This window comes from Cervus elaphus, chromosome 24 (genome assembly GCF_910594005.1).
Source record: "Cervus elaphus chromosome 24, mCerEla1.1, whole genome shotgun sequence".
Taxonomy (NCBI): Eukaryota; Metazoa; Chordata; class Mammalia; order Artiodactyla; family Cervidae; genus Cervus; species Cervus elaphus.
This window is the reverse complement of record NC_057838.1, coordinates 30100938-30124757: the sequence shown is the minus strand read 5'-3', so window position 1 is coordinate 30124757 and position 23820 is coordinate 30100938. Positions and strand designations below refer to the sequence as shown.

At 49.7% G+C, this 23820-nt stretch overlaps 2 protein-coding genes across 7 annotated transcripts in view; one reads left to right on the top strand and one right to left on the bottom strand.

Moving 5' to 3' along the window:
* The window catches only part of SSUH2 (ssu-2 homolog), a 70932-nt gene extending 61552 nt beyond the window's left edge, over positions 1 to 9380 (bottom strand). Inside the window, exons 1-2 of one of the 6 annotated variants that reach the window (XM_043886260.1) lie at positions 9282 to 9380; positions 2515 to 2674 (exon numbers count right to left, since the gene is read on the bottom strand). In XM_043886260.1, the coding sequence (XP_043742195.1) occupies positions 2515 to 2674; positions 9282 to 9284 (163 nt within the window). In that variant the 5' untranslated portion in view covers positions 9285 to 9380. Of the gene's footprint in view, positions 1 to 2514; positions 2675 to 7083; positions 7241 to 8752; positions 8807 to 9281 lie in introns of those variants that run through there. The other 5 variants (XM_043886262.1, XM_043886259.1, XM_043886261.1 and 2 more) reach the window with 5 other exon arrangements.
* On the top strand, positions 7952 to 20361 carry CAV3 (caveolin 3). Its single transcript, XM_043886271.1, has 2 exons — positions 7952 to 8197; positions 19635 to 20361. The coding sequence occupies exons 1-2, from the start codon at positions 8084 to 8086 to the stop codon at positions 19974 to 19976; spliced, it is 456 nt and encodes a 151-aa protein (XP_043742206.1). The 5' UTR covers positions 7952 to 8083; the 3' UTR covers positions 19977 to 20361.
* Positions 20362 to 23820: the final 3459 nt, after the last annotated feature.

Genomic DNA, 23820 nt, shown 5'->3' with positions numbered 1-23820 from the left:
ACTGACCCCCCATGTTCACGGCAGCACTGCTTACAACTGCCAAGTTATGAAAGCAACCTAAGTGTCCAACAATGGGTAAAGAGATGAAGAAGAAACATGATTAAAAACAAATATATATATATATATATATATATATATATAATACACACACATAATGGAATACTACTCAGCCATTAAAAATAATAAAATTTTGCCATTTACAACAACATGGGTGGACTTGGAGGGTATTATGCTAAGTGAAAGAAGTCAAAGATAAACACTGTATGATAACACTTATTTGTGGAACCTAAAAAGTATAACAAACTAGTGGGTATAACAAAAAGGAAAGAGAGTCATAGATACAGAGAACAAACTAATGGTTACCAGTGGAGCAGGCGACATGGGGGTAGGGGACTAAGAGGTGCAAACTATTGGGTATAAGATAGGATCAAGCTTAAGGGTATACTGTATGACATGGGGAGTATAGCCAACATTTTGTAATAAATGTAAATGGAAAGTAACCTTTAAAGTTGTATTAAAATAACAAATATATATGTATTAAAATATGTAAAAGAAAGTAAAACTGGGACTCACTGAGAGCAGAGCTCTAAAAATGACTGATGCCAAGTTCTAAACCAGACATGCCGACATAACTGGTCTGTGTGTGGCCAGCACACTGACTCTTCACAGTCCAGGAGGACGCCAGCCCCAGACCAGCTTAGCTGGCTCAGTCCGTCTTCACTTCGGTTAAGCTGTTTAGCTCCATGCTCAAACTTGAGCACCCCTCTCCTCTGTGGGTCAGTAGGGCCTGTGGTCAGTTTTCCACAGTTCCTACCACTCTTTATCCAACCCCATATTGAAGCTGAGTTTCCCTTGGTTAGTCACTAATGTTTTCCCCATCAGTTTCCCAATAGCTAAAAATTAAATAAATAAAGGGTATGTTTCTTGTCCCCAGGTCTACCCAAAGAGAGATGACCAGCAAAGCCCTGTGTTTCTTCCACCTGGTCTGGTTTGCTCACTTCTCTTGAGAGCATTTAAATCTGTGACCCTGACATTGTCTTCATTTCATCCTACTATTATTCCTGTCATAGAGGAGAAAACTAAGGCTCAAGGTCATACAACTGTTAGATCCTCTCAGGTCAATTTAACTCAGAAGCCCAGGCTCTTAAGATCTACAGGATTCTGCCGTCTCCAGAGGAGCTGTGTTGGTACCCTGTGCCATTCCGAGAGCTCTGTGTGTTGGAAAGTCCCTCCTTCTATGGAGTCCCAAATCGCTTTTCATCTCAAATATAATGTTCATATAAAAAGAAAGGGAAGGAAGGAGAGCCTGGGGGCCAGATGCATTTTGACTGACCAGTAGGTTCTGTTCAGCTAGGGACCAGCAGTGTTTCTGCTGTCTGGAGAGACCGCCCTGGGTTATGGGGCCCCAGAATGCCCACAGAGTCAATGCTGAGGGCTCAAGAGGAACCTAGGTGCTTATTCGCCAACAGGCAAGAACCAGACATATAGGGTTGGAGACGGCAGTCAGAGGACAGAGTAGAGACGAGAGCTTGGAACACAGGCTCTGATTTGGAGCTGAAGTTGAAGGGGTGCACTTTGAAGACAGGAGCAGGGGTTTCAAATCAAAGAACACATGTGGCTTCTAGAAGCTAGAAAAGGCAAAAACGGAAATTCTCCCCTAGATCCTCCAAAAGGAGCACTGGACAGTTGAACCACTTGATTGTACGACTTCTGACCTCGAGAAATGTAAGAGAGAAATTTCTGTGTTATATTAAAATAAGTTGTGCTCATCTGTTATAGCGGCAAAAGGAAACTAAGACAGTTTAAGGTTTGGGCCCTTCCACCGTAGAAGCTGCCTATGGCTGCAGTAACAAAGTACCACAAACAGATTGGCTTACACGACAGAAGTGTATTGTCCTACAGTTCAGGAGGAAACAAGTCTGAGATCGAGATGCCTGCAGGCTCACATCCCTCCGAAGGCACAGGGAAAGATCTGCTCCAGGCCCTGCTCCTAGCATCTGGTAGGTTCCTGCCTTGTAGTAGCATGACTCCTGTCTTCACATCACATCGTCCCTGTGTGCACATCTGTCCTTGGGTCCACATTTCCTTTTGACAAGGACACAGTCATTCAGGATGGGGGCCTGCCCTACTGAGCTTATTTTAACCCGGTCATCTGCAAAGACTCTATTTCTAAATAAGGTCACATTCCCAGATACTGAGGGTGATGACTTCTATATCTCTTAGGGGCACACAGTTCAACCTATACACAATATTACTCCTAAAATCTGCCCTCTAAATACACACCGTGCTGCTGAGCCCATTGAAACTGTCCAGGAGCAAAGACCAGATGCTCGGGGACAGTGTCCACCCACAGCTCCCTATAGCTCATCACAGTCCATGAGGCGTGGGGTGCTGCGGTCCCCCCACATCCCCTATGCCTCCAGGTGAGGACCATGTAGCCCCTCTTCCCACACCCTCCAGTCCCTCCCCGCTGCCTGTCTCATGTCACCTGGGGCTAGGCCCTGCATTGGTCACTGGTTTTTCTCATCCACCTCCCAGGGGAACCATACAGCTGGCCAGCTCTGCTCCTAACCTTCTCCGCTGCATCCTCAGCACCAGTGATGAGCCACACCCCAGTAAGCATTTGCTGAGATGATGCATTCCTTATCTGTGGTTCCTGTCCATCTGCTGAGTCCTGCAGACACACCAGCACCAAGTCACTCTGCGGTGACTGAAGAAATGGTCCCAGGGAAGCTTCCCTACATACAGAGGCGCTGAGCTTGCCCGGTTTTCCAGCTTGTTTGTTTAGGCCACACCATGCAGCATGTGGGATCTTAGTTCCCCCACCAGGGATCCAATCTATGCCCTCTGTATTGGAAGTGCAGAGTCTTAACCACTGGACCACCAGGGAAGTCCCTAGCCTGGTTTTAAACACTGTTTGTGAGGTGGGGGCATTCTCTGAATGATCAGGGCTCTCGGGGTGCAGCTGGCCTCCTAAGCTCAAGTGAAAATTAAACTGGGACTTCCCTGGTGGTCCAGTGGTTAAGAATCTGCCTGCCAATGCAGAAGACATGGGTTTGATCCCTGGTCCAGGAAGATTTCACAAGCTGTCGGGCAACTAGTCCCATGCACCAGAATTACTAAACCCATGCTCTAGAGCCCATAAGCAACTACTGAAGCTCACGAACCTAGAGCTTCACAGCAAGAGAAGCCACCACAATGAGAAGCCTGCACACGGCAAAGAAGAACAGCCCTGGCTTGCTGCAACCAGAGAAAGCCTGCACACAGCAACGCAGACCCAGCACAACCAACAATAAATAAATAAATAAAAAGAAAATTGAATCGGAGTGGATTCTTTTGAGGCTGAGACCCAATCTTACAGCAAAGTTCTTCCTTAAGAGTAACACTGAAAGTGAAAGGGTTAGTCATTTAGTCGTGTCCGACTCTGCGACGCAATGGGCTATGGCCCACCAGGCCCCTCTGTTCATGGAATTCTCCAGGCAAGAATACTAGAGTGGGTAGCCATTCCCTTCTCCAGGGGATCGTCCTGACCTAGGAATCCAACCCAGGTCTCCTGCATTGCAGGCAGATTCTTTACCATCTGAGCTACCAGGGAGCCTACCAGCTATCATTAGCAAGAGGGCTTACAACAATCCAGGCACTGGGCTGAATGAAGCCAGAATCAGCCACTTACTCATCCATCGTTGAGACCACCCAGAATCAATCTCATCCTTAAGCCTTCAGGGATTTAAGTGAAGTTCTTCTGTTTTTCCCTACTGAGACTCCTCTTCTCCAATCCAAAACTGTTCTTTCTCATTAAGACATGTTTCAAGCTCTTGCCCCATCTTACTCACCCTCTCTAGATATAATCCAGTTTTCTAAGGCCCTAAACAATGCTCCAAGTGTAGTCTGACCAGTGAGGAGTTAGGTAGATCAGCTACCTCTATTGTTCTAGATGATATATCTCTTTTAAAGCATCCTAAGATCACAGTGCCATTTTTGGAATCCATTCCAAAAATCTCCAAGGTTTCTGGTAGGAATCAGGTACCATAAGCTGCTAAAAAGAGATGACGTCCTAATCCTCGTGCTACAGCGGAGTGAATTGAAGCTTGGAGGGGCGTGACCTGCTGACGAGCATCTGTCCAATTACTCTTGGTTCGCCTGCCTCCAAATCTCAAGTTCTCTCCGCCTTTAACCAAGATGTTTTGGTCTCTCAGTTTCTTCATCTGCAAAATGCAGAAACTGGATTTCTCCCAGCTCTGGCATGCTCTGACTTGTCTTCTAAATGCAGAGTCTGAAAGCCAAAGGGTGAACAGAACATAGAAGCCTTGCGCTTAGATCTAAAACTCCCAAGAGAAACAAAAAAAGTTTCCTTTTCTACTCCTCATCCTAGCCTTACCTACTTTGGAAACTTGGGGCTAAGTGATGAACATTGTTGGTTAATGGTAGTTCTAAATTTGATAGTTAATCGAGTCTTTGGATCACAGCACTACAACATTCTTGGCAAGTCAGCCCACACCATCTCTATTTCTTCCCTGTTCACATTCCACAAGAGTATGTCTTACTGCACATCCCATTTTCAAAATTTTTTTTCCTCTCACTCCCTTAGCAAGCCAAATAATACTCTCCCAAAATACCTTTAAAACAAGAACACAGAGTCCTCCATAAACCCCAGGTGCAAGATGGATTTCGGAAAGCCACTCTTCCTGCCCTGTGTTCTCACGTCAGGAGCACTGCCCCAGGGCTGTCTCGACAGCTTCATCCTTCACTACGTCCTTAGTGACATCTTCTCCCTGGGTACATGCGCCCGCTGGTGTCCCACCTGTTTTTCTCCTGGTGTGAGAGGCACAGAGTCACAACGGAAGAAACACAGTGGGTGTCACCATCCACATGCGACAGGTGAGAACTCAGCACAGAGGAGGTAGGGAGCTGAGCCAAGACCAAGGAGCTGGTTGGTGCTGGCGCTGAGAAGAGACTAAGTGTCCTTTCCACTACCGTGTGCCTGGAAACGGGATTGCCATCATGAAATGAGGGACAGATCTCTTCCCTGACACCCGCCTCTTTCCAGTCTGCCTCTCCGATTCCAAACACCCTCTGTCGAAGCGCCAGCTGAAGAGCCACCACCTGCAGAAAGCGTTCCCTGGGCACCTCAGCCCATAGCCCCTGCTTCCTCTGAAATCCGAAATGTGCTTCAGCTCCCCACTACCTCGGCCCTTAGCACTGACCACTGGCCCAGGGCAGTGACCCCTTTCCATGACCAACGAGCCAACTTCCACAAACCTAGGGAGCCTTGGCCTGGCACCAGCACACAGGGAACCTCTGCAAACAGCAGTGGCTGTCACTACTATTGTTACCACTGTGTTCCAGTTGCTATGACTGTCAGACAAGCTACCCCAAAATTTAGTGATGCAGGAAAAGTCTGCTCGTGGACTCTGTGCTTTAGATATTCAGCGCACAGAGAGAACAGCTTCTGTCTGTTCCATGAAGTCTGGGCTCCAGCTGGAAGGCATGAAGGTTTAAGGGTGACTTGAAATCTAGGGTCTAGAGTCGTCCAAAGTCTCCCTCACTCACACGTCTAACAGTTGATGCTGGTTGATGGCTGGGAGTCTTGGTTCCTTTGCCTGTGATCTCTCCCCATGAGCTAGCTTGGGCTTCCTCACAGTGTGGCATCTAACTTCCAAGGGCAACAGTCTGGGGAGGAGAGACCCTAGAAGCTGTATCCTTCTTACAGCCTGGCCCCAAAGTCACGGAGAATCAGTGCTGCTAGACTCTGAGTCAATCTTGCTGGAAGGAGTGTCAGTACCATTGCAAGAGCACAGATGCGCCGCCTTTGAAAAATACAATCTCTATAATCCTTACTATTATCTTTTATCATCACTTCTCCTTAGGATGGGTCTCCATCAGGTGGCTCCTCCATCCCTTCTGACCATACAGCTGCCCCAGCTTTTTACCAGATATATCTGGTCCTGCAGTGGGCAAAGCTCAGGCTCAGGCTCAGATTCCTGTCACAGTCCATACGAACACAAGCAGCAATAACCTTTGTCCTCATTTCTTTGCAGGAGGAGGTATATATATCCCTAGGACCTGGGTCCCAGGTAGGGGGGATGAAAAAAAAAAAGGAATTCCTAAGAGATTTCAGGACAGAATTTTCTAGTTGCTAACAATTTTCGCTAGTGATACTGTGTAGGCTGAAACTGTACTCAGCTAAATATCGACACTTCCTGGTGGTTGCCAAGACAGATGGTTAGTGAGAAATAAACGGTTGTCATGAAGGACCTCCTGGAAAGTTTTCTAATGAAGTTGACTTGGCTGACAGATGCATTTTCCTACCCTGCCCTTGCCTCACTCTTGTCTAGACTCAGACATGATGACTGGAAGGGTAGCATCCTTCTTGTGCCTACAAGGTAGCTTTGAGAATAGAACAGAAAGATGGAGGGCTGGTGCCTGATAACACCATGGAGCCACCACAGTAGTTCTAAAGTATCTATTTGTATTAAGCAAAAGAGAAAAAAAAGCCCCTATCTTGGATGCATTATTTTGTATCTTTACTATTTGTATCCAAGTACAGTTATTGGTAAGAGTCTTTTATCACCACCAGCTTTTAGATTAGTCTTCCTGCTTCAAACCTCACCCAGCTCCAATCAAATCTTCCTTACATGTGAATCTGTTAAAGACTTTCTGCTGCTATGAAGTCTTCACTGGCTTCCCAGCACTTCTAGACAAATTTGTACTCTTCAGTATAACATTTGAGATTCTTCACACCCAGGCCGGAATCAAGATTTACCCCCTCCCTCACCCCTCAGACAACATGTGCTCAAGCCACTACACAATTCTCAGCATTCTGGCTCATAATAGTCCTCTGCTACAACTTCTCAACCTGAAATGTTCTGTGTGGTAAACACCTTAAGTGGCTAAAGCCACTTACTTCAGGAAGTCTTCCCTGAGGTCCACAGAGTAAGCCATTGCCTCCCATGGGCTTCTAAGACAAGTTCTTTCTAAATAAATCTGCAGGTACTTGCCACACATTATTACAATTACTTATTTTTCTGACCAGTCTATCACCTTAGGCTGTGGGCTCCCCAGAAGGCAGGGACAGATCCTTACCGGTCTGTTTATCCTAGCTCTTGGCAAATTTTGAGATGAGTTGGTGGGTGATAAATGAATGCACAGAGGACTGCCACCTGAGGACTCAGAGTCTTCATCCTTCATGCGGCAGGGGCCTTGGGTGATGGCCGGACTGAAGAAGGATGCAGGGAAACTGACCAGACACCTAAAAGAGGTGCTTGCCCGATGCCCGTGCTGTGCTTGGGGTCCATGGATATCCTGGAAGCTTGTCCCTGGGGACAGGGCAAAGGGCAGGGTAAATATGGACTCCACGTCTTCCACGTGGTATCAAAAGGCAAAGGAGGGTGGACAACCCCATGAGTGGTCTCCTTCCCATCTCACCCTCCCCCAGCCCCAACCAAAACCACAGTCCATCAACCCCCATCCAGGGGAAACCCCAGAGGTGGGAAAACCTCAGCCCTGCTTTGGGCCACCAAACCATAGGGCAGGTGCCCACTGCTCCAACAAGAATCCCCACCAGAGATGAATTTCATTCTAAAGCCCTTCCCCCACAAGCTCATCTCCTCTCCACAAGGTTAAGCAGAGCCCCGATTGGTGCTATTATGGCCCCATGTTACAAGTGGGGATGGGTGCCCAGAGACACAAGTTGTGCCCAAGCTCACGCAGCCAGCAAGAAGCCAAGCTGGGGGCAGAAACACAAGTACCAGGGCTGCACAGCAGCCGCCGACCGCAGTGGCATCAGGGGATGCCAGGCCCTTGACTCACTCGTGAGGCCCAGCTCCCACGCAGCCCCCTTTAAGGAGTGCTGGGTCTTCCAGCAGGGCTCCAGTCTTAATTTTAGCTTGGAGGCTTGCCACTGGAGGCTTCAGCCAGCGGCAGGCTGAAGTTATGCGGGACAGCTGTCAGCCGGCACGCTGGGTGGGGCCTATTTAGCCAGCAGGGGCACAAGTCTGGGGACACTGGTGTCTGGGCCCCAGGTCTCTTCAGCCCCGCCGGCCACACGGCTCCCATCTCCTCCCGCGGGTCCCCCGGCTCCACGATGATGGCCGAGGAGCGCACAGACCTGGAAGCCCAGATCGTCAAGGACATTCACTTCAAGGAGATTGATCTGGTGAACCGGGACCCTAAGAACATTAACGAGGACATAGTGAAGGTAGGCTTACGGGCCTGCCCTGGTGCTGCCTGCCCGAGGGTGTGGGTTTGGGTGCTAGACGGGAGTGGGCTCTGCTCCAGCACCATCGGCTTCCCTGTTCCTCCCTGGCTTCTCCAAATACCCGCTCTGAAACCAGCTTGTACCCCCCAAAGAACCTTTAGTGTAAACAAGAGCAAAGAATCAGCCACACATGCAGGACCATCCACAGGGGGAAGCTCCTTACAACCCTGCCGCTCTCCCCATCTGCTCCTGGCCCTCGGCCGGGGACAGACACGGTGGCCAAGTCGGGCCCTTTGTGTGCCAGGGGCATTCTGCGGTCTCCACAGTGGGCCTGGGATTAATCCCCAGAAGGCAGCTCCCAGCAGGGCTCCTGGCCCCTCACAGGGGGCCCAGCTTCCCCAGGGCACCACCCAACACCCACTGCCCCAGGCTGGGGGGCTGTGGTCAGCACTCGTGCCTGCTCCCAGCCCAACGCCAGTGTCCAGTGGCTTGGGCAGGGCAGAGGCCCTCAGAGGGCACCAGGGGCCTTGAAAGGGGATCTCAGATGAGGGTTACCTTGCCTTCAGGGAGTTTCCCCATGGCTGTGCCTGAGTCAGGCCTCTTTCCTTGCCCACATGCCACCAGCAACCTGGCTGCCTCCAGGCGCCCCCTCAGTCCAACCTCCACCCAATAGCCACAGGCATCTTACTACAGCAGAATTCCTGGGAGCAGGGTGCCCAGCCACGAGCATCAGAGTCACTGGAAAGGCCTTTAAAAGGGCGCATGAAGGGGTCTCTAGGGTCCTCTGAATACATCAGAAACACAGACCAGCCCCATCCAGTAAAAATATAATGTGACCCATTATACAATTAGTCTATGTCACTTTAGATTTTCTAACAGTCATGAGTTTAAAATGGAAAAACAAACAGGTGAAGTTAATTTTCACAATATTTTTCATTGAACTCTATGTATCTAGATTTCATAAACTGTATAGTTGAAAATTGATTCACAAGCCCAAACTTTTCCAAACATTCTTACAAGTTTCCCAGTCACAGGATTAACTATAGGTTTTTACATTTTAAGTAAATTCTTCATTTGTACTCACCATAGGTCAAATGCTCATACATAGCTCAAGGCTACTGGTTAGACAGCATGGTTAAAGGCTTGTTCTAAGCACCACCCTGCATGGTCACCTTCAGCGGGACACCTCCCACGCTGGCTGAGTCTAACTTTTTCCCCATGGCTTCTGAACCCCAGCATAATCTGGCCTCCACCTTCCTCTTCTACCTCCCGCCCCCATATCAGGAGCCAGTCACAGGAACCAGAACATACTCCTGTGTCTTTGGCATGAATGCCTGCTTCCTCTCCTCCATGTGGTGTAGGACACACTCAGCCATTGAGAACCGATTTAAACGTCACCTCCTCCAAGAAGCCCTCCCCAACTCCCCCAGGTAATCGGGAGCTCCTTCCTCTGTGACCCCACTTTTCTCCTGAGAGAAATGTCACTCAGGACATTTCTCTGTAACAGTTCATATTATGCTATTATTGTATTTATAAGTATCATTTGTGGTGGAGATAGTGCAATCACAACACAGCTTGGAAAGTTCGGCAAAATTAGGGAATGAGTTTTCCAAACTTAAAAGCACTATAAAAACGTTAAGTAGTATTTGTCACAGTTTGGGCAGTGTGATCTAGAGGGAATGATCCCAGACTTGACACTAACAGATCTGGTTTCAAATCTAGACTCTTCTACCTAAAACCAATGACACCAGACCCTCTATAAAATGTTCGTAATTTACCCACCCCCATCCCTACGGGGTAAATGGATCTCAGAGCAGCACTGTGTAATAGAAATAGACCATGAGGATTACATGAGATAAGGGATTTGAAAGTGCCTAACAGAGTCCCTGGCACAAAGCAAGGGTGTGCAAATGTGAGCTGATAGGAGCCTAGAGGAGCTTGTAGTGCAAAAGAACTAAGCCAGGGGCAGCTCGGATGCCCGGGTTCTGCTCTGGTGGTCCCTTGCCATCTGCTGGGATGGAGAAGAGGATCCCAAGGGAGAAGGTGGTTTCTGAAGGATTCCTGCAGCAGGTGACAAGTGGAGAGAGGCTCAAGGGTCCCAGTGAGCCAGGACTGAGTGGGCTCCAGGCACAGACTGTAACTCAAGGGAGGGATGGGAATGGCCACACTGGTGCAGCTGCTTATGTCGCCTCCTGGGGACTAGAAGCTACCCTCACTAGAGGCACTGAGCCACAGAAAACCAGCCCTCCAAGGTGAAGCGAAAGGCCCACAAACATTCCTGCTGAGAGTGAAATGAAAGTCACTCAGTCTTGTCCGACTCTGCGTAACCCCATGGACTATACAGTCCACGGAATTCTCCAGGCCATAAATACTGGAGTGGGTAGCCTTTCCCTTCTCCAGGTTATCTTCCCAACCCAGGGATTGAACCCAGGTCTCCCGCATTGCGGGTGGATTCTTAACCAGCTGAGCCACAAGGGAAGTATACTGAGGTCTGGAAACTTATTTGACTTTTTCTTTCCTTTTTAATGAGTAAGAGATGAAAATGTTTTGAAATTTAGAACAGGGATTATAAACCAGAATCAGCTAAATACTACAGAAAGATTGAAGAAGACTTCAGGTTGGTGTAATGGACTGTGAAACAATAAAGGAAAGGAAGAAACGGGGAAGAATGTGGCTAGAAGAGAGGAGTCTACCTGGACAGACTGGCCTTTGGATCACCCGGATGTCTTTCATCAGTCGAGCAAAGGACAGGGGTGAGGGGGACAGACTTGGAGAGAAAGAGAAACAAGATGAAGCCAAGATGAAGGCTGGCGCTACCCGTGGGCAAGGAGGGCACAGTAAGACACTGGAGTAAAATGGGCTACAGAGGCCCACGCCTGGTCCCATCCTGACACTAACTTGGTATGTGACTCTGGGTAAATCCCTTTCCCTCTCTGGGCCTCAGTCCCTCGTGTAGACAGAGGCCAAGTGGAAAAATGTGAAAGTTGTTCAGTCGAGTCCAGCTCTTTGCGACCCTATGGACTATATAGCCCAACAGACTCCTCTGCCCATGGAATTCTCCACGCCATAATACTGGAGTGGGTTGCCATTTCCTTCTCAAGGGTCACTTCCTGACCCAGGGATCGAACCTGGGTCTCCTGCATTACAGGCAAATTCTTTACTGTCTCAGCCACCAGGGAAGCCCTGAGTAGAAAGAAGGGAGACCCATTCCCTTACTGGTGCTGCTGAGTTTTCACAAAGAAAAGCCAACAGTGGAGAACAGGAGATTCACTCACTGGGTCCATGGATTTGACCCTCAGGAGAAGGAGGTGCTCCCTTTGGATTTCCAGAGTTGAAACTTCACTGAACTTCACTGAGCAAGGTCTGGTGTTGCCCTTGAGCCCAGGATGGAAAATGAGTGCCAAGGGCAGAGGGAGAGCCCTGCACAACCCAACAGACTTCGCTGTGGTCTCCATGCTCTGGTCTGGGCCTGGGCAGAGGGGCGGCCGCCCCATTGCCTTTGCCTCCCCCACCCCCACCATTCACAGAACATCAGTGTCGCCAATCACTGCCTGCTCTGTGCCAGGCACTGGGCTGTTGCCGAGGAGATGGTGATGAGCAAGTCAGACCCACTGTCTGTGAGCCCTGTGCCAGGCTCTGGGGCAGGAAATGAGGGCCAGTGCTCCCCAGTGGTCCCCTAACCGGCCAGCTAGGACACTGTTCCCTTCAGACCCAAACTGCAAAGCCCCTCCCCCATGCATTTCTGCAGGACCCCAGCCCCACCCCCACAGTCTGCTCCTTATCTGAGAGGGGTCTCAGGACTGTCTCACTGACAACTCACACTTAGGAGCCGGGCCCTGGAGCAGGACATTTGACCCCTGTGTCAGGCGGGTCATTTGGTTTCTGTTTTCGGCCATTCTCTGAAAACCCTTCAAACAGACCTGATCCCAGCCCATCATACCAGTTCCCACCTACCTCCAACCCATATCTGCCACACACGCCTTCCTCCTCCAGAAAACTCACAAAGACCACCTTCCGCTGCTGAGCTCAAGCTAATAAGTACCTCGAGAACCCAACAGCTCCCTCTTCCCCCCAGTCCTCCAAACTCTGCTCTCAGTGTGGACCCACCTGGACACCCTATTGCATGAAGATGTGACTGACCTGGGGCTTCCTCTTGAGAAGAATCCAACCCAACAGAGTAGAGGAGGCTACATTAATGAGAATGTACAGGAGGAGGTGGTGAACACCATAACTCAGCATCAGTTGAAGGCTCATGGGAGGTCAAGAGAGGAAGGCACTTGGAACATCAAGAGCCAGCTTCATGGGGAGGTGTTATCCAAGCTGCATAAATAACGAGAAAAATGTACAATGTGGAAAGGGGGCATCAGGCTTTCCAAGAAGAGGGAATGAAATAAGCAAAGGTCACAACATGGAGCAGAATGTTGGGCAGCATCAGCAAAGGGGAGGACCGGGCACTGCCACTCCCCAGCCTATATCCAAGGCAGACATCACTATGGATCACAGCACATTTCCAGGAAGGCATGGACCATAGGCTTGGCCAAGCTGGCACACAGGTGAAACCTCTTTGCTACACTGTCTGCAGGAGAACAACAGGATTAGAAATACCTGAATTTACAGGAGAGAAGGCAGAAGGGGCAGGATGATGCTGAATTAGGAAAGGTCATAATCTGCCAGGCATTCCACACTGGCAACTCCTTCATTTGAAAACTTTTCAGCTTGCCCCCTGGCAAGTACCTCTAAGAAGGGCTACACTGGACTAACTCACAAGTTACGGAGGTATCTGTAACTTGGTGTTATGGGGACTCCTGTGTTATGAACTAGAATTTTTTAAAATGTGGTCCATCTCTTGGGGGCACTTGTTAAAAATGCAGATTTCTGGGCCCTACCACTAGAAATTCTTATGTGGCAGACCTAGTCAATGTTTTGTACTTTCAAGAGCTAGCAAGTCCTCCTGGTCCAACAGAAGATACACCTAGAGTCCAGAGTCGTCACTAGTTTTCTTTAAAGGTGCACAGTATCAGTTGTGTGACAAACCACCCTAAAACTTGATGGCTGAAAGCCACAGCCCTGCGAGGCTCTCTCAGTTCTGTGGGCTGACTGGACTTGACTGGGCAGCCCTGCAGGTCTCAGTGGCAGCACCTCCTCTGCCACATCCTGGTGGTGAAGCAAGTCACAAGGCGCGCCCAGACTGAGGCTGTGCTCAGCCAGAAGCCCTGACAGGCATCACTAACTGGGGGTCGTCTTTGGAGACTAGCTAACGTCCCTCGAGAAGCTGATGCACAGCCAAGCCTAGAAGTCAACCCAAGGCAATTCCTGCTACTCTCCAGTCCACCACAGCAACCTTCACAAAGGCAGAAACCAAGGGGGCCACGGAGAGGACACGAAGAGATGGTCAAGGGCAGGGTTCACTAAGATCTGATGGGGACTCCTCTGATGGGACCCTTCTCTCCTCCCTGATGCCCTCTGTTATCTGAGTCTCTTCATAGCTCCTTCATCTGTGTCCTTAGCTTCAGGCCAGGTGCCTCAGCCCTCCTGCCCTCCCCCGCTCCCCGTAGGATGATCTGGACCCCAAACACCCACTAGTACTTGGCCCCCTCCTCCCACTCCCAGAACCGGCCTGTGCTTCATCCTTGCCTCACCTCTGGCTGAGGAACCCAGGTCCTGCAATGACCCTAGTCAGGGAGATGGCAGGAGAAATTGAGGCTCAAGGTTGTCCCTTATAAGCTGGGTGGAATACTGGATATAAGACAAATGGCCCAAACTGACACCTACAGGGGCCAAATTGAGGGCCTTACTCTGGGCATCCCAGATGGCACAGAATCCTACTGCTGTTGATATCAGTTGTAACACAGGACGCAAAGCTTTGCCATTTTCCAGCTATTCTGTAGCTATCGCCGCATCTTAGCTTCCTACTTTAGAGGTCAGTGCTGCTCAGGCTGTCTGGGTGAAGGGCCAGTTTTATTGTTATTATTCCAATCTGTTGTACACCAATAGGTTGCAAAAGTCAATCAAAATTAACTACTAGAGAGATGCAGTGAAAAATAGGTATTGACTATGTAAAATCCAATTTTTATTATTATTAGAATCAACAGACATAAAATTACTAGCTGAAATAACTATTTCGAAAATGCCTGCTCTCAACTTGAGGACTTACCTTGTTGGGAGGAGCACACTGATTGTGGACCACCCTTTGAGTAGCTAGATAACAGGTGACAAAACCAAGACCCCACGAAGCTAAGGCACTCCTCGGGTCTTGACTTCAAAACTAATTCTGCGTCACTAAGGATGTTGGCCCAATCCTCTTGGTAGTGTCAAACAAAAAATCAAACAAAAAAAGGGGGCCCAGAGAGGGAAGGCCCCAGACCCCAAATCACACAGTAACTCAGTGGCCAAGTAGAGACCTGACCCAGATGTCCATCCCCCTGCCTAGAGCCATTTCCCCCACCTACGGAGAGCCTGTCTGAGTCCGGGAAGGCCCTGCATGTGCAAAGACTGAGTCACTCAGGAATGTCGGGAGGCATTTTTGATTGGGGGGGGTGTGGAGGCATTTTTGATTGGGGAGGGTGTGGGGGGTGGCTGCTGGCCTCCCTCGCATCCTTGGGCAGCGCCCAGCCCAGCTCCCCTGCACCTTCCCTGCCCTCCTGGAGATGGCAGGGGCCCTGCTGGCCGATTCCAATGAACCAACTAGCTCTCTTGCTGTTTCAAAAATAAATACGCCAGAGAAGGGGACACCAGCTAAATAAGCCGCCACTTTCTATCCCTCCCAGCCCCTCCTCCAGCCGCACACCCAGCCCTCCAGCTCTGCCCATGGACTTAGCCCCACTCCACCCTCCCAGAAAAAGCCATCTCCCCTCCACTTCCGGAAACGAATTAAGAAATGAAGTCACTGTGTGCTTCTGATACACTGGCACGTCTGCCTAGAGCTGCCTGAGTTGAGCTTTATAAATATCTCCCCAAAGTAGTATGGTGACCAGAGCGGTCTCAGTCCTGGTTAAGAGAACGGCTGCCTCCTTCCAGGATGACCCCTCTCTTTGGGAGCATGATTTCACGTTCACAGACAACAGAGAATTTGCCCTGGGCACAATGCCAGAAGGTGATTACTAAAAAGAATTCAAATTTCAGCAACAACAGCTTCTGCCTTCTGCCAAAAAAAAAAAAAAAAGGATGATCATTAAAAGACATCATAGAGAGGTTCTTGGCAGTAGGAGTATTGCCATAAGCAGAAAAGGAGGGAAAAGAGGAACCCATCCGTCTGCCTCCTCCCCTTGAAGCTGAGTGACAGGTACATCTAGGCATCCTGATTCTACTCTGAACTCTTCACACAGCCCCAGCCAGGGTCAGACCCATTTTGCGCCTAGCACAAAGTGGGTATTGAATAAGTATTTGTTTGGCTGAATGGATGGATAGGTATGAATGGGTGGATGAGGATGGACAGATGAATGGGAGGACAGATAGATGACAGGTAGATGGATATGAATGGATGGATGCATATGGATGGACTGATGGATCCATGGATGGCAGGATGGTTGGGAGAACAGATAAGATAGATGCATGGGTAGATGAACAAATGGTAGGAGGCAGATGGATAGAAAAGAAATTATGTCTATTCTTCATAACAAGGTTGTAAAACACAGCAAACCCATTTTACAGATCAGAAAATGAAGCTCAAAGAGGTTACATTATTGCCAAAGTCACTCATCAGATCAGCAACTGTGCATATCCACCTTTGGGACCCTAGCTTCTGTTGAAGAAAGCACTCTAACAGCCATTAGCAGGTAACAGTTCGTGATCAGGATCCTGAACCAGGCAATATGCTGAGTATTTACATGTCTTAACTTACTCAATGCTCTGATAAACCTAATGAGATCAATCTAAGAAAGCGAGGCATAGGAAAGCTGAGACACTTGCTGAAGGTCACAGAGCCAGTAAGAGACACAACTGGATGCAAATCTCAACAGTATGAGTTGGTCAGGGCCCCTTCCACCCTTAGAGGCCAAGATACAGATAATCAAACGTTGTTGAATGGAGGAATATGCATACATGAACAAAGCAGGCTGGGCTACAGAGGGGCAGGGGAATTGCTGACTGCTTGGAGCAGAGTGGGTGGCTGCGAAGAAGGGGCCGGGGGCCCTGCCCTGGGGCAGGTGTCTCTGGCAGACTAGGACCAGATCTCAGAGGGAAGAGTCTCCCTCCCTGGCAGCCAGTGTCTGCCTCAGGCCTGACCCTGGCTGGGGCTGCGTGAAGAGCTCAGAGCAGAATCAGGATGCCTAGATGCACCTGGCGCTCAGCTTGAAGGGGAGGAGGCAGGGCGGGGTCATCTTTGAGTTGTGGGACAGGATCCCAAGGAAGAGTCACAGCAGGGAAGGGGAGGCCCCGGGCACTGGACGGGACAGAGGTGCCAGGCAGGGAGCACACCTCCGCCCAAAGGCCTGCCTCCGCGGCCACGTTCCTAGGACTGCAGCAGGGTCCAGAGCCCAGCCCAGGCGCTAGGAGGCATCGGGCACAGGCAGGCATGACCACGATAGGGAAGAGGCTGGCTGCAGAGGTCAGAATCCCTCAGCTGGCAGGATCCAGGCCTTGGGGATTTGGCTGAAACTCCACAATTTTAGTGTGTGTACCCAGGGCAAAGCTGGAATGGTCCCCTGGGGCCTATACTCCTTAGCTTCTTGGATCTCAACTCCCCTAAGAAACAGCAACTCTGGATTTCTGCCCATATAAACCAGATGTGGTAAGATACCCGTTATTTCCATTCAGTCTCCAAAGCCATGGGACATTCCCCAACCAACTTGGGCCTTCTTTTCCAAAGATCCAACACTAGATCTAGAGACTGGAGACTCCTGTATCTCTAACTCCAAATTTCCCACCAGCTACCACCTCCTAGAAGCCCTCCAGGAATCAGTGCTCTCTTTTGGAGGAGATGAGGACCATATTCACAGTTTTCCTTCCAGCCCTTCCCTTCCATCCAGGGGGCTGACTGGCTTTACGAGAGGTTAAGTGATCTCCACTAAGCCCCAAGAAGAGAAGGCTGGAGGCTGAGATTCACAAGTGGATTCGAAAAGGCCCTCTGACTCCCCAAGTAAACTTGTGCACATCTCCTGCAGCCTGAAATCTCATCCTGTGAATTTTGCTCCCCATCAACATATCCCTCCAAGTGTCGGGCTGTATCCTCAGCTCTCTCCAGGGGGACCCAAGGATCCGAGGCCTGGCCCAGGAGCTCAGAATCCAGCCACATGAGAAAAACAGGACTCAATAATGGACATACAACATGGTCATATCCACTCCCCACCCCTCAGAAGATTTACACTGCAAAGAAAAGCATCAAAGCAATAATAATTTCATTATTACTAGTAGAGAAATGCAAACTGGAGATGCATGTGTTTTGTTTTTCCTACTCCCTTAATTTTCTGCAAGGTGGCTATGTTATAAGGAAAAGTAATTTTAATAATAACTTTATTCATAGAGAGGATCTCCTTCCCCCTCAAAAGTGGGAAAAGGGTCTGCATGGGAGACTGAGGTTTGAGCTCACTGGCCCGATTCCCCACCCTCCAGTTAGTCTGATTCATTTGTGCATTTATTCAACCAACTGCTGTTAAAGCAGCCCAGGAACACACTGCCTCTCATTTTACAGATGAGACACCTAACGCTCAGTGCTACTACATGACATCACACATGAGGAAGCAGCATGATGATGCTTAAGGCATAGTAGGGACTCACGAAAGGTTAGTGAAGTGACTTGGCTGAAAGCAATCTTTATTTTTTCCCACTTCCCAAATGGGGCCTCAGTCACCATTTCAGTGGATGTGTGAGTAGGATTCTCTTGAGTGTCCACCTTCTTCCCAACTGCAAGGGAGGGACAGGGAGAAGACTTCCCTGGTGAGCCAGTGGTTAAGACTCCACACCTCCAATGCAGGGGGCGCAGGTTTGATTCCTGGTCAGGGAAGTGAGAGCCCAAATGCCATGCGGTACAGCCAAAAAGATTTTAAAAAAGAAAAAGAAAGGACCAAGTAGGCAGCATGAGAGGAAAGCCTGAGGCTGCTGCCGGACCAGGGCAGAGAGAACAATGCTACATTCCCCAGGTGAAGCACTCAGATACCAGACGCCTCCACCAGCCAGGACAACACAGTCCTCACCTCACCACCAGTCAATTCTGAAACAGCTCAGACCAGTGCACCTCCTCTAGCCTCCTCCATCACCCCGGACAAGGCTGAATCCAGCGACACCTCCCAGCTGGCCTCTCCCCACAGGCATCCTCACCCCCACCCCAACCACCGCCCAGTCATGTCAACCAGGATGAGCTACTCAAAACTCAGACCAGAGATGCAGAGAGCAGAGTGGTGGTTTCCAGAAGGGAGGGAGGAAGGTGAGGGAGGAGGTGAAATGGGTGAAGGGGGTCAAAAGGTGCCAACTTCCAGTTATAAGATGAATGAGTCCTAAGGATGTACGGTACAGCATGGTGGCCACAATGAATAATATTGTACTGTATATTTAAAAGCTGCTGAGAGTAAGCCATAAAAGTTCTCATCACACGTACACAAAGATGTTACCTGTACTCAGTGTGGTGATCATTTCCTGAAATATAAAAATCAGATCACTATGTTGAACACCTAAAACTAATGTAACATGTCAATTACACCTCAACTGAAAGAAAGCTACAATCCAGCCAAGCCTCTCCCTGTGCAAAAGCCCTCACTCGGAGGCGGCTCTCTGCACAATGCCTGCCCCCTCTGGCCTCTCCAGCCTCCCCCTGGCCGTCGTGGGCCTGCGCTTGGTCTTCCAGAAGGCCTGGAACTCCCCGAGAAATCACACTATCTATCCCACTAGGTCCCAGCACTTGGTGCCCCAAACACTTTTCCAGCCACACCTCCGCCCACCACCTGGCTACCACCAGGAATCAGCTTCGCCAGATATCGCCTCCTCCAGGAAGCTTTACCCCCAGGCTGAGTCAAACGTCACCCTGTGGGTGCACACGGCCCCTGTTCTTCTTCCCTTACCAGAGAACTGGCCTTGTTCTCTCTGCGGCCATAAAGTCCAGGAGGGCAGGAACCCTTACCTGTTTGCCATCCTATCAGCAGGCACCCGGTAAATCTTTCCAGGATTACTGTCGTTCCAATTCCCTAGGATCAAAAAATAACAGAATTTCAGAGTCTCCTGGCCAGCCTATAACTTAGAGTTTAAGTCAATCAACTCCTTGGAGCCTCTTCTCCCCCCCATAAGAGAGAGAAGACCAGCTCTTATGCCTCACCACTCTAGGGCAACACCAGCCATCACCTGGGAGCTGGCCAGAAATGCAGAGTCTCAGGCCCCACCTGGACTCACAGGGGTCTGAAGCCCGGTGGGTGTGGCCCAGGCACCAGCTCTAACAGCCCACTCAGGCGGCTCTGGCCCTTAAGAAATAGGTGACACTGTGACTTGAGGCTTCCCCCTCCTGCCCCTGCAGGTGGATTTTGAAGACGTGATCGCGGAGCCCGTGGGCACCTACAGCTTCGACAGTGTGTGGAAGGTGAGCTACACCACCTTCACCGTCTCCAAGTACTGGTGCTACCGCCTGCTGTCCACGCTGCTGGGCGTCCCGCTGGCTCTGCTCTGGGGCTTCCTGTTCGCCTGCATCTCCTTCTGCCACATCTGGGCGGTGGTGCCCTGCATCAAGAGCTACCTGATCGAGATCCAGTGTATCAGCCACATCTACTCGCTCTGCATCCGCACCTTCTGCAACCCACTCTTCGCTGCCCTGGGCCAGGTCTGCAGCAACATCAAGGTGATGCTGCGGAAGGAAGTGTGAGGCCGGGTGGGTGATGGGGTGGCGGGGCAGGGGAGCCCACTGCTCGTGGGGCTGCTGATGGGCTCTTTCTCCTTGGGGACCACTGCTGCCCCCCAAGATGGGAGCACAGAAAGTAGGGAAGCCAGAGAGAAAAGACAGTCCACCACGGAAGCACAGTGGCCTTCCCTCTGCCCCCTGCCGAACCACGATGCCCCCGTGACTGGGCGCCAGGGAAGATCATGTGCTCAGAGGCAGCTACTGCAAATCTTTGCATTCACTTGTACTGTAACAGCATAAACCGGCCCACAGTTTCCACCCGGGACACCCTACCCCTGCCCCAGGAAACCACCAGTGACTGCTGGCATTAGAAGGGTGGTTCCAATAAAGGGTTTCGGTTGCATCTGGAGAACGCTGTTTTTCATCTGTCCACAATGTGGGTACGTGCTCTGATCAGCTCCAAAAATATATTTCACTGCCCTGAGAAGCAGAAGGGTCAAGCTGGCTAACCCATCTCTCAGCCAAATGCAAGAACCAGTTTGGTTTCTCCTGGGATTCCTGTTTGCTGGGTATCTCCTCCACTGCGCTGGGGAGATTATTCCCCAATGACTTCTGTTGCCCCTGGGCCAGCCAGGGGTTACTAACAGAAGGAAATGGCCCCTGGGCTGGAAGGGGCAGATGGCACTCCCTGGGCACCACTGAAACCAGGGCCTGGGTTCAAACCTCCCTTTTGGCTCAGACACTGAGCCCCTGGCATCGCCTCTTGGTGATGTGATGAGGGCATGTGGTCCAATTTTTTCACATGTGGACCAAATAAAAGGCATTGAAAAGGCATGGTCCACCTCCTGCCCACCTAGCCTCAGCAAGAAAAAAAAAAAAAAAACTCAGAAAACCAGAAATCTTTCATTCTTTAGGGATGCTTTCCCCAAGTGTGTTATCTAGAACTAAGTCCTCGGAAAATGCAGGGGGCAGCTTTTACACTTAAATTTGTTTGGAAAATGTATTCTATTTCTCTCTGAGATTTTCAGCAGACATTAGGATGTTAAAGGCTCTGACAAGTCCTGCAGTAAAGAGAGCTATTTAGGCCAATAGCCTCCAATCCTATTTGAACCACCCCCCCCCCACTTTTTTTTTCATGCAACACCTGTAAGTATGATGAAATTCAGGTTCCAAAGTACTTTTCATGTTTTCAGAGGCATCACCTCACTGGCACCTGGCCATGAGCCCAAGGGTCCTGGGGGTGACGTGGTGGAGGGGACCACACCTGCATAGGAGGCAGGGCAGAAGCAGCCTCCATTCTATCCTTGCCTCTCCTAGTTGGCCTCAACTTTATCATCCATGAAATGATCTCTAAAGTCCATTTAAGCTCTTTTTACCTGCTTTTGTTTTTTCGAGTATCATAGTATGAACATTTCAAACACAGAGGAATGTTGAAAATGTCTTCTGTGAACAACTATCTACCCACCATCTAGGCTCTAGAATTCACATTTTACTGCTCTGCCTTCAACACATTCCTACTCATCTTTCATCTGCCATTCTCCCCTTTCTTTTGCATTTTAAAAGAAGCTGCAGATGTCGGTATATTTTGTTCTTAAACACTCATCATCATCCCTTACTTTTTGCAAACAAGAAAGTCACTGTCCAGAGGTCAGACTTGTCAAAAGGTGCACAGCCAGTCACATTCATGCTGTGGTTCCAGCCCACTGCTCTCTGGTCAAGGGCCCTGCACATTCTCAAGTGGACTCAAGAGTCCAGGCTCCTCCTGCTGAAAGGTTTAAAGCAAGCACCCTTTATATCCCCTCGAAAGGCCTGCTCCTCAGACATCTCTCACATTGTTGGGCCAACCATTTCAGACTTGGAGTCTTGGGTTACGCAGAGACTTTTGACCATCTTGGCATTTACTGTGACCTAACTTGACCCTGACTGCAATTTTTCAAGCTCACTCTCCTTCTCTAAGGGCCAGACTATGACGGGAGTTGTTCCTTCTGTGACCCCACCTGAAAAGTAGCAGTCAGGACAGCGCGCTAGGGGTATGATGAGAATGGGCCAGAGAAGGGGGTGGCATTCCACTCTCATACACTACATCTGACTCATGAGATACTCTTGTTTAAGACATAGGTTGTGATTCAGTAGTGGAGACCAGGAATGACCACAAACCCATTTGTGATTCTGCAGGTAACTCCCACATCCCATTTGAAGAAAGATATGCCTTAAGCTTCCTTCAAGATGACAATCTAGACTCCCATAACTCCCAGAGTTAGATGGTGGGTGTGGCTACATCATACAAGAGGTTTGTGTATGGGTCTTAGAACATCTTCCAACAGAACTCTGATAAATGAGAGAACCCGTGAACCAAGAGATTGGGATCAGGTCCCTTGCTGCCCATCTCCCCGCCCCCACCCACTGACCTGCCACAGCCCAGACGCACCTGTGTCACAATCAGACAGAGTATGCATATTCAAGGCAAGCCCAGCAAGGGAACTGAAGTCTGCAAGCCCCCAGATATGGTCCCTGTTCTCAGGAGAAAGGAAGAGGGCAAAGCAAAAAATGGAAAAACATGAATTTATTACGTGCACTTTTTATAGAGCAACTACTGAAGCGGGCATCTCATTGTCGGGTACATCATTCCCCAACTGGCACAGACAGGAGACAGCGTAGAAATTCACCAAGCAGAACAAAATCGAGGAATTTACATTTTGCACTTAGGGGCATTTCGCTGCAATTAAACACAAAAGGTTACACATTTTGAAACCAGGATCTTCTTAAGGCAGCCTCCAGCAGTCACATCCTGTAGAGCCATCCCCCAAGAAGACCAAATAGTGTGGCAGATTTTTTTTCAGCACGTAAAGAAATAAGGCTGAGAGTCTTCAAGTGTTCGCATTTCGCTTTTCAACATGAGAACAATGAAACATTCCAGAAGAAAATCTTTATGCTCCAATTTATTGGCACCTCCAGGTACCAATAGGTGCATTAGGTTTGTAAACAGTCCTGAAACTGCAGGCAAAGATGGCTGGAGGACCTCAGGCAATAGGTCTGAAGGAAGACAGAGACAACCCAGTCTGAAGCAGAATTTCAGACCCCTAATCGCCTTCTTCTTGGGTTGGGGAAGTAACAATCAATTGTGAAAATATTCTCTAGGAATATTGGGAGGGGAGAGGTGCGTAGCCAGTGGTGCTGCTGAAATCAAATGTCACTGATCGGCTATAAAACAGGCTCTTGTGCCATAATGAGAACCAAAATTCCAACCACAGCTTCCACAGCAAGAGAATAAGGAAAGTGTCCCAGCTGGTTCTGATGCCCAAGAACCTTGCAGCTCCAGGGTTCTTGGCAAGGTTATGCCTGTGGTCAGAAAAATCACCTGAGTTGCGGTGTCTCCTTGATCCCCAGTGGCCTCTGGTGGCTGCTAGGATGGCAACTTCCCTAGCTGACAGCAGAGACTGGGGCATTTCCGGCCGGCGAGCAGAGAGGCTCAAATGCTAACAGGCCCCGCCATCGCTGCATTTGCACCCAGGCTGCCCTGGTGTCCTTGAGGTGGGCACGGAGACCCCAAATTGGCATCTGGTTGGCTCCCCAGGACTGGCGGGTGTTGACACTAGGCACCTGTCACAGCAACACTGCCCTGCCTGTGGGTTCAAAGTTGACACTGTCCTCTGTCTTCAGTGAGTACTAGAGATCTTGTCCTAAATGGTGGGACTCTGAACACTGGCATTTCAGCACACGCTTTTCTTCTCCCTGAACATCAAGACCTGCTAGCTCATTCTACTGTGTGCGAGTGTGTTTGTGTGTGTGTATGTGTGTATACAGTGCAGTATAGAGTGAGAAAAGGAAAGTGGAGAGAGGAGAGCTGGGGCTTTAGGAAGCGCTCTTG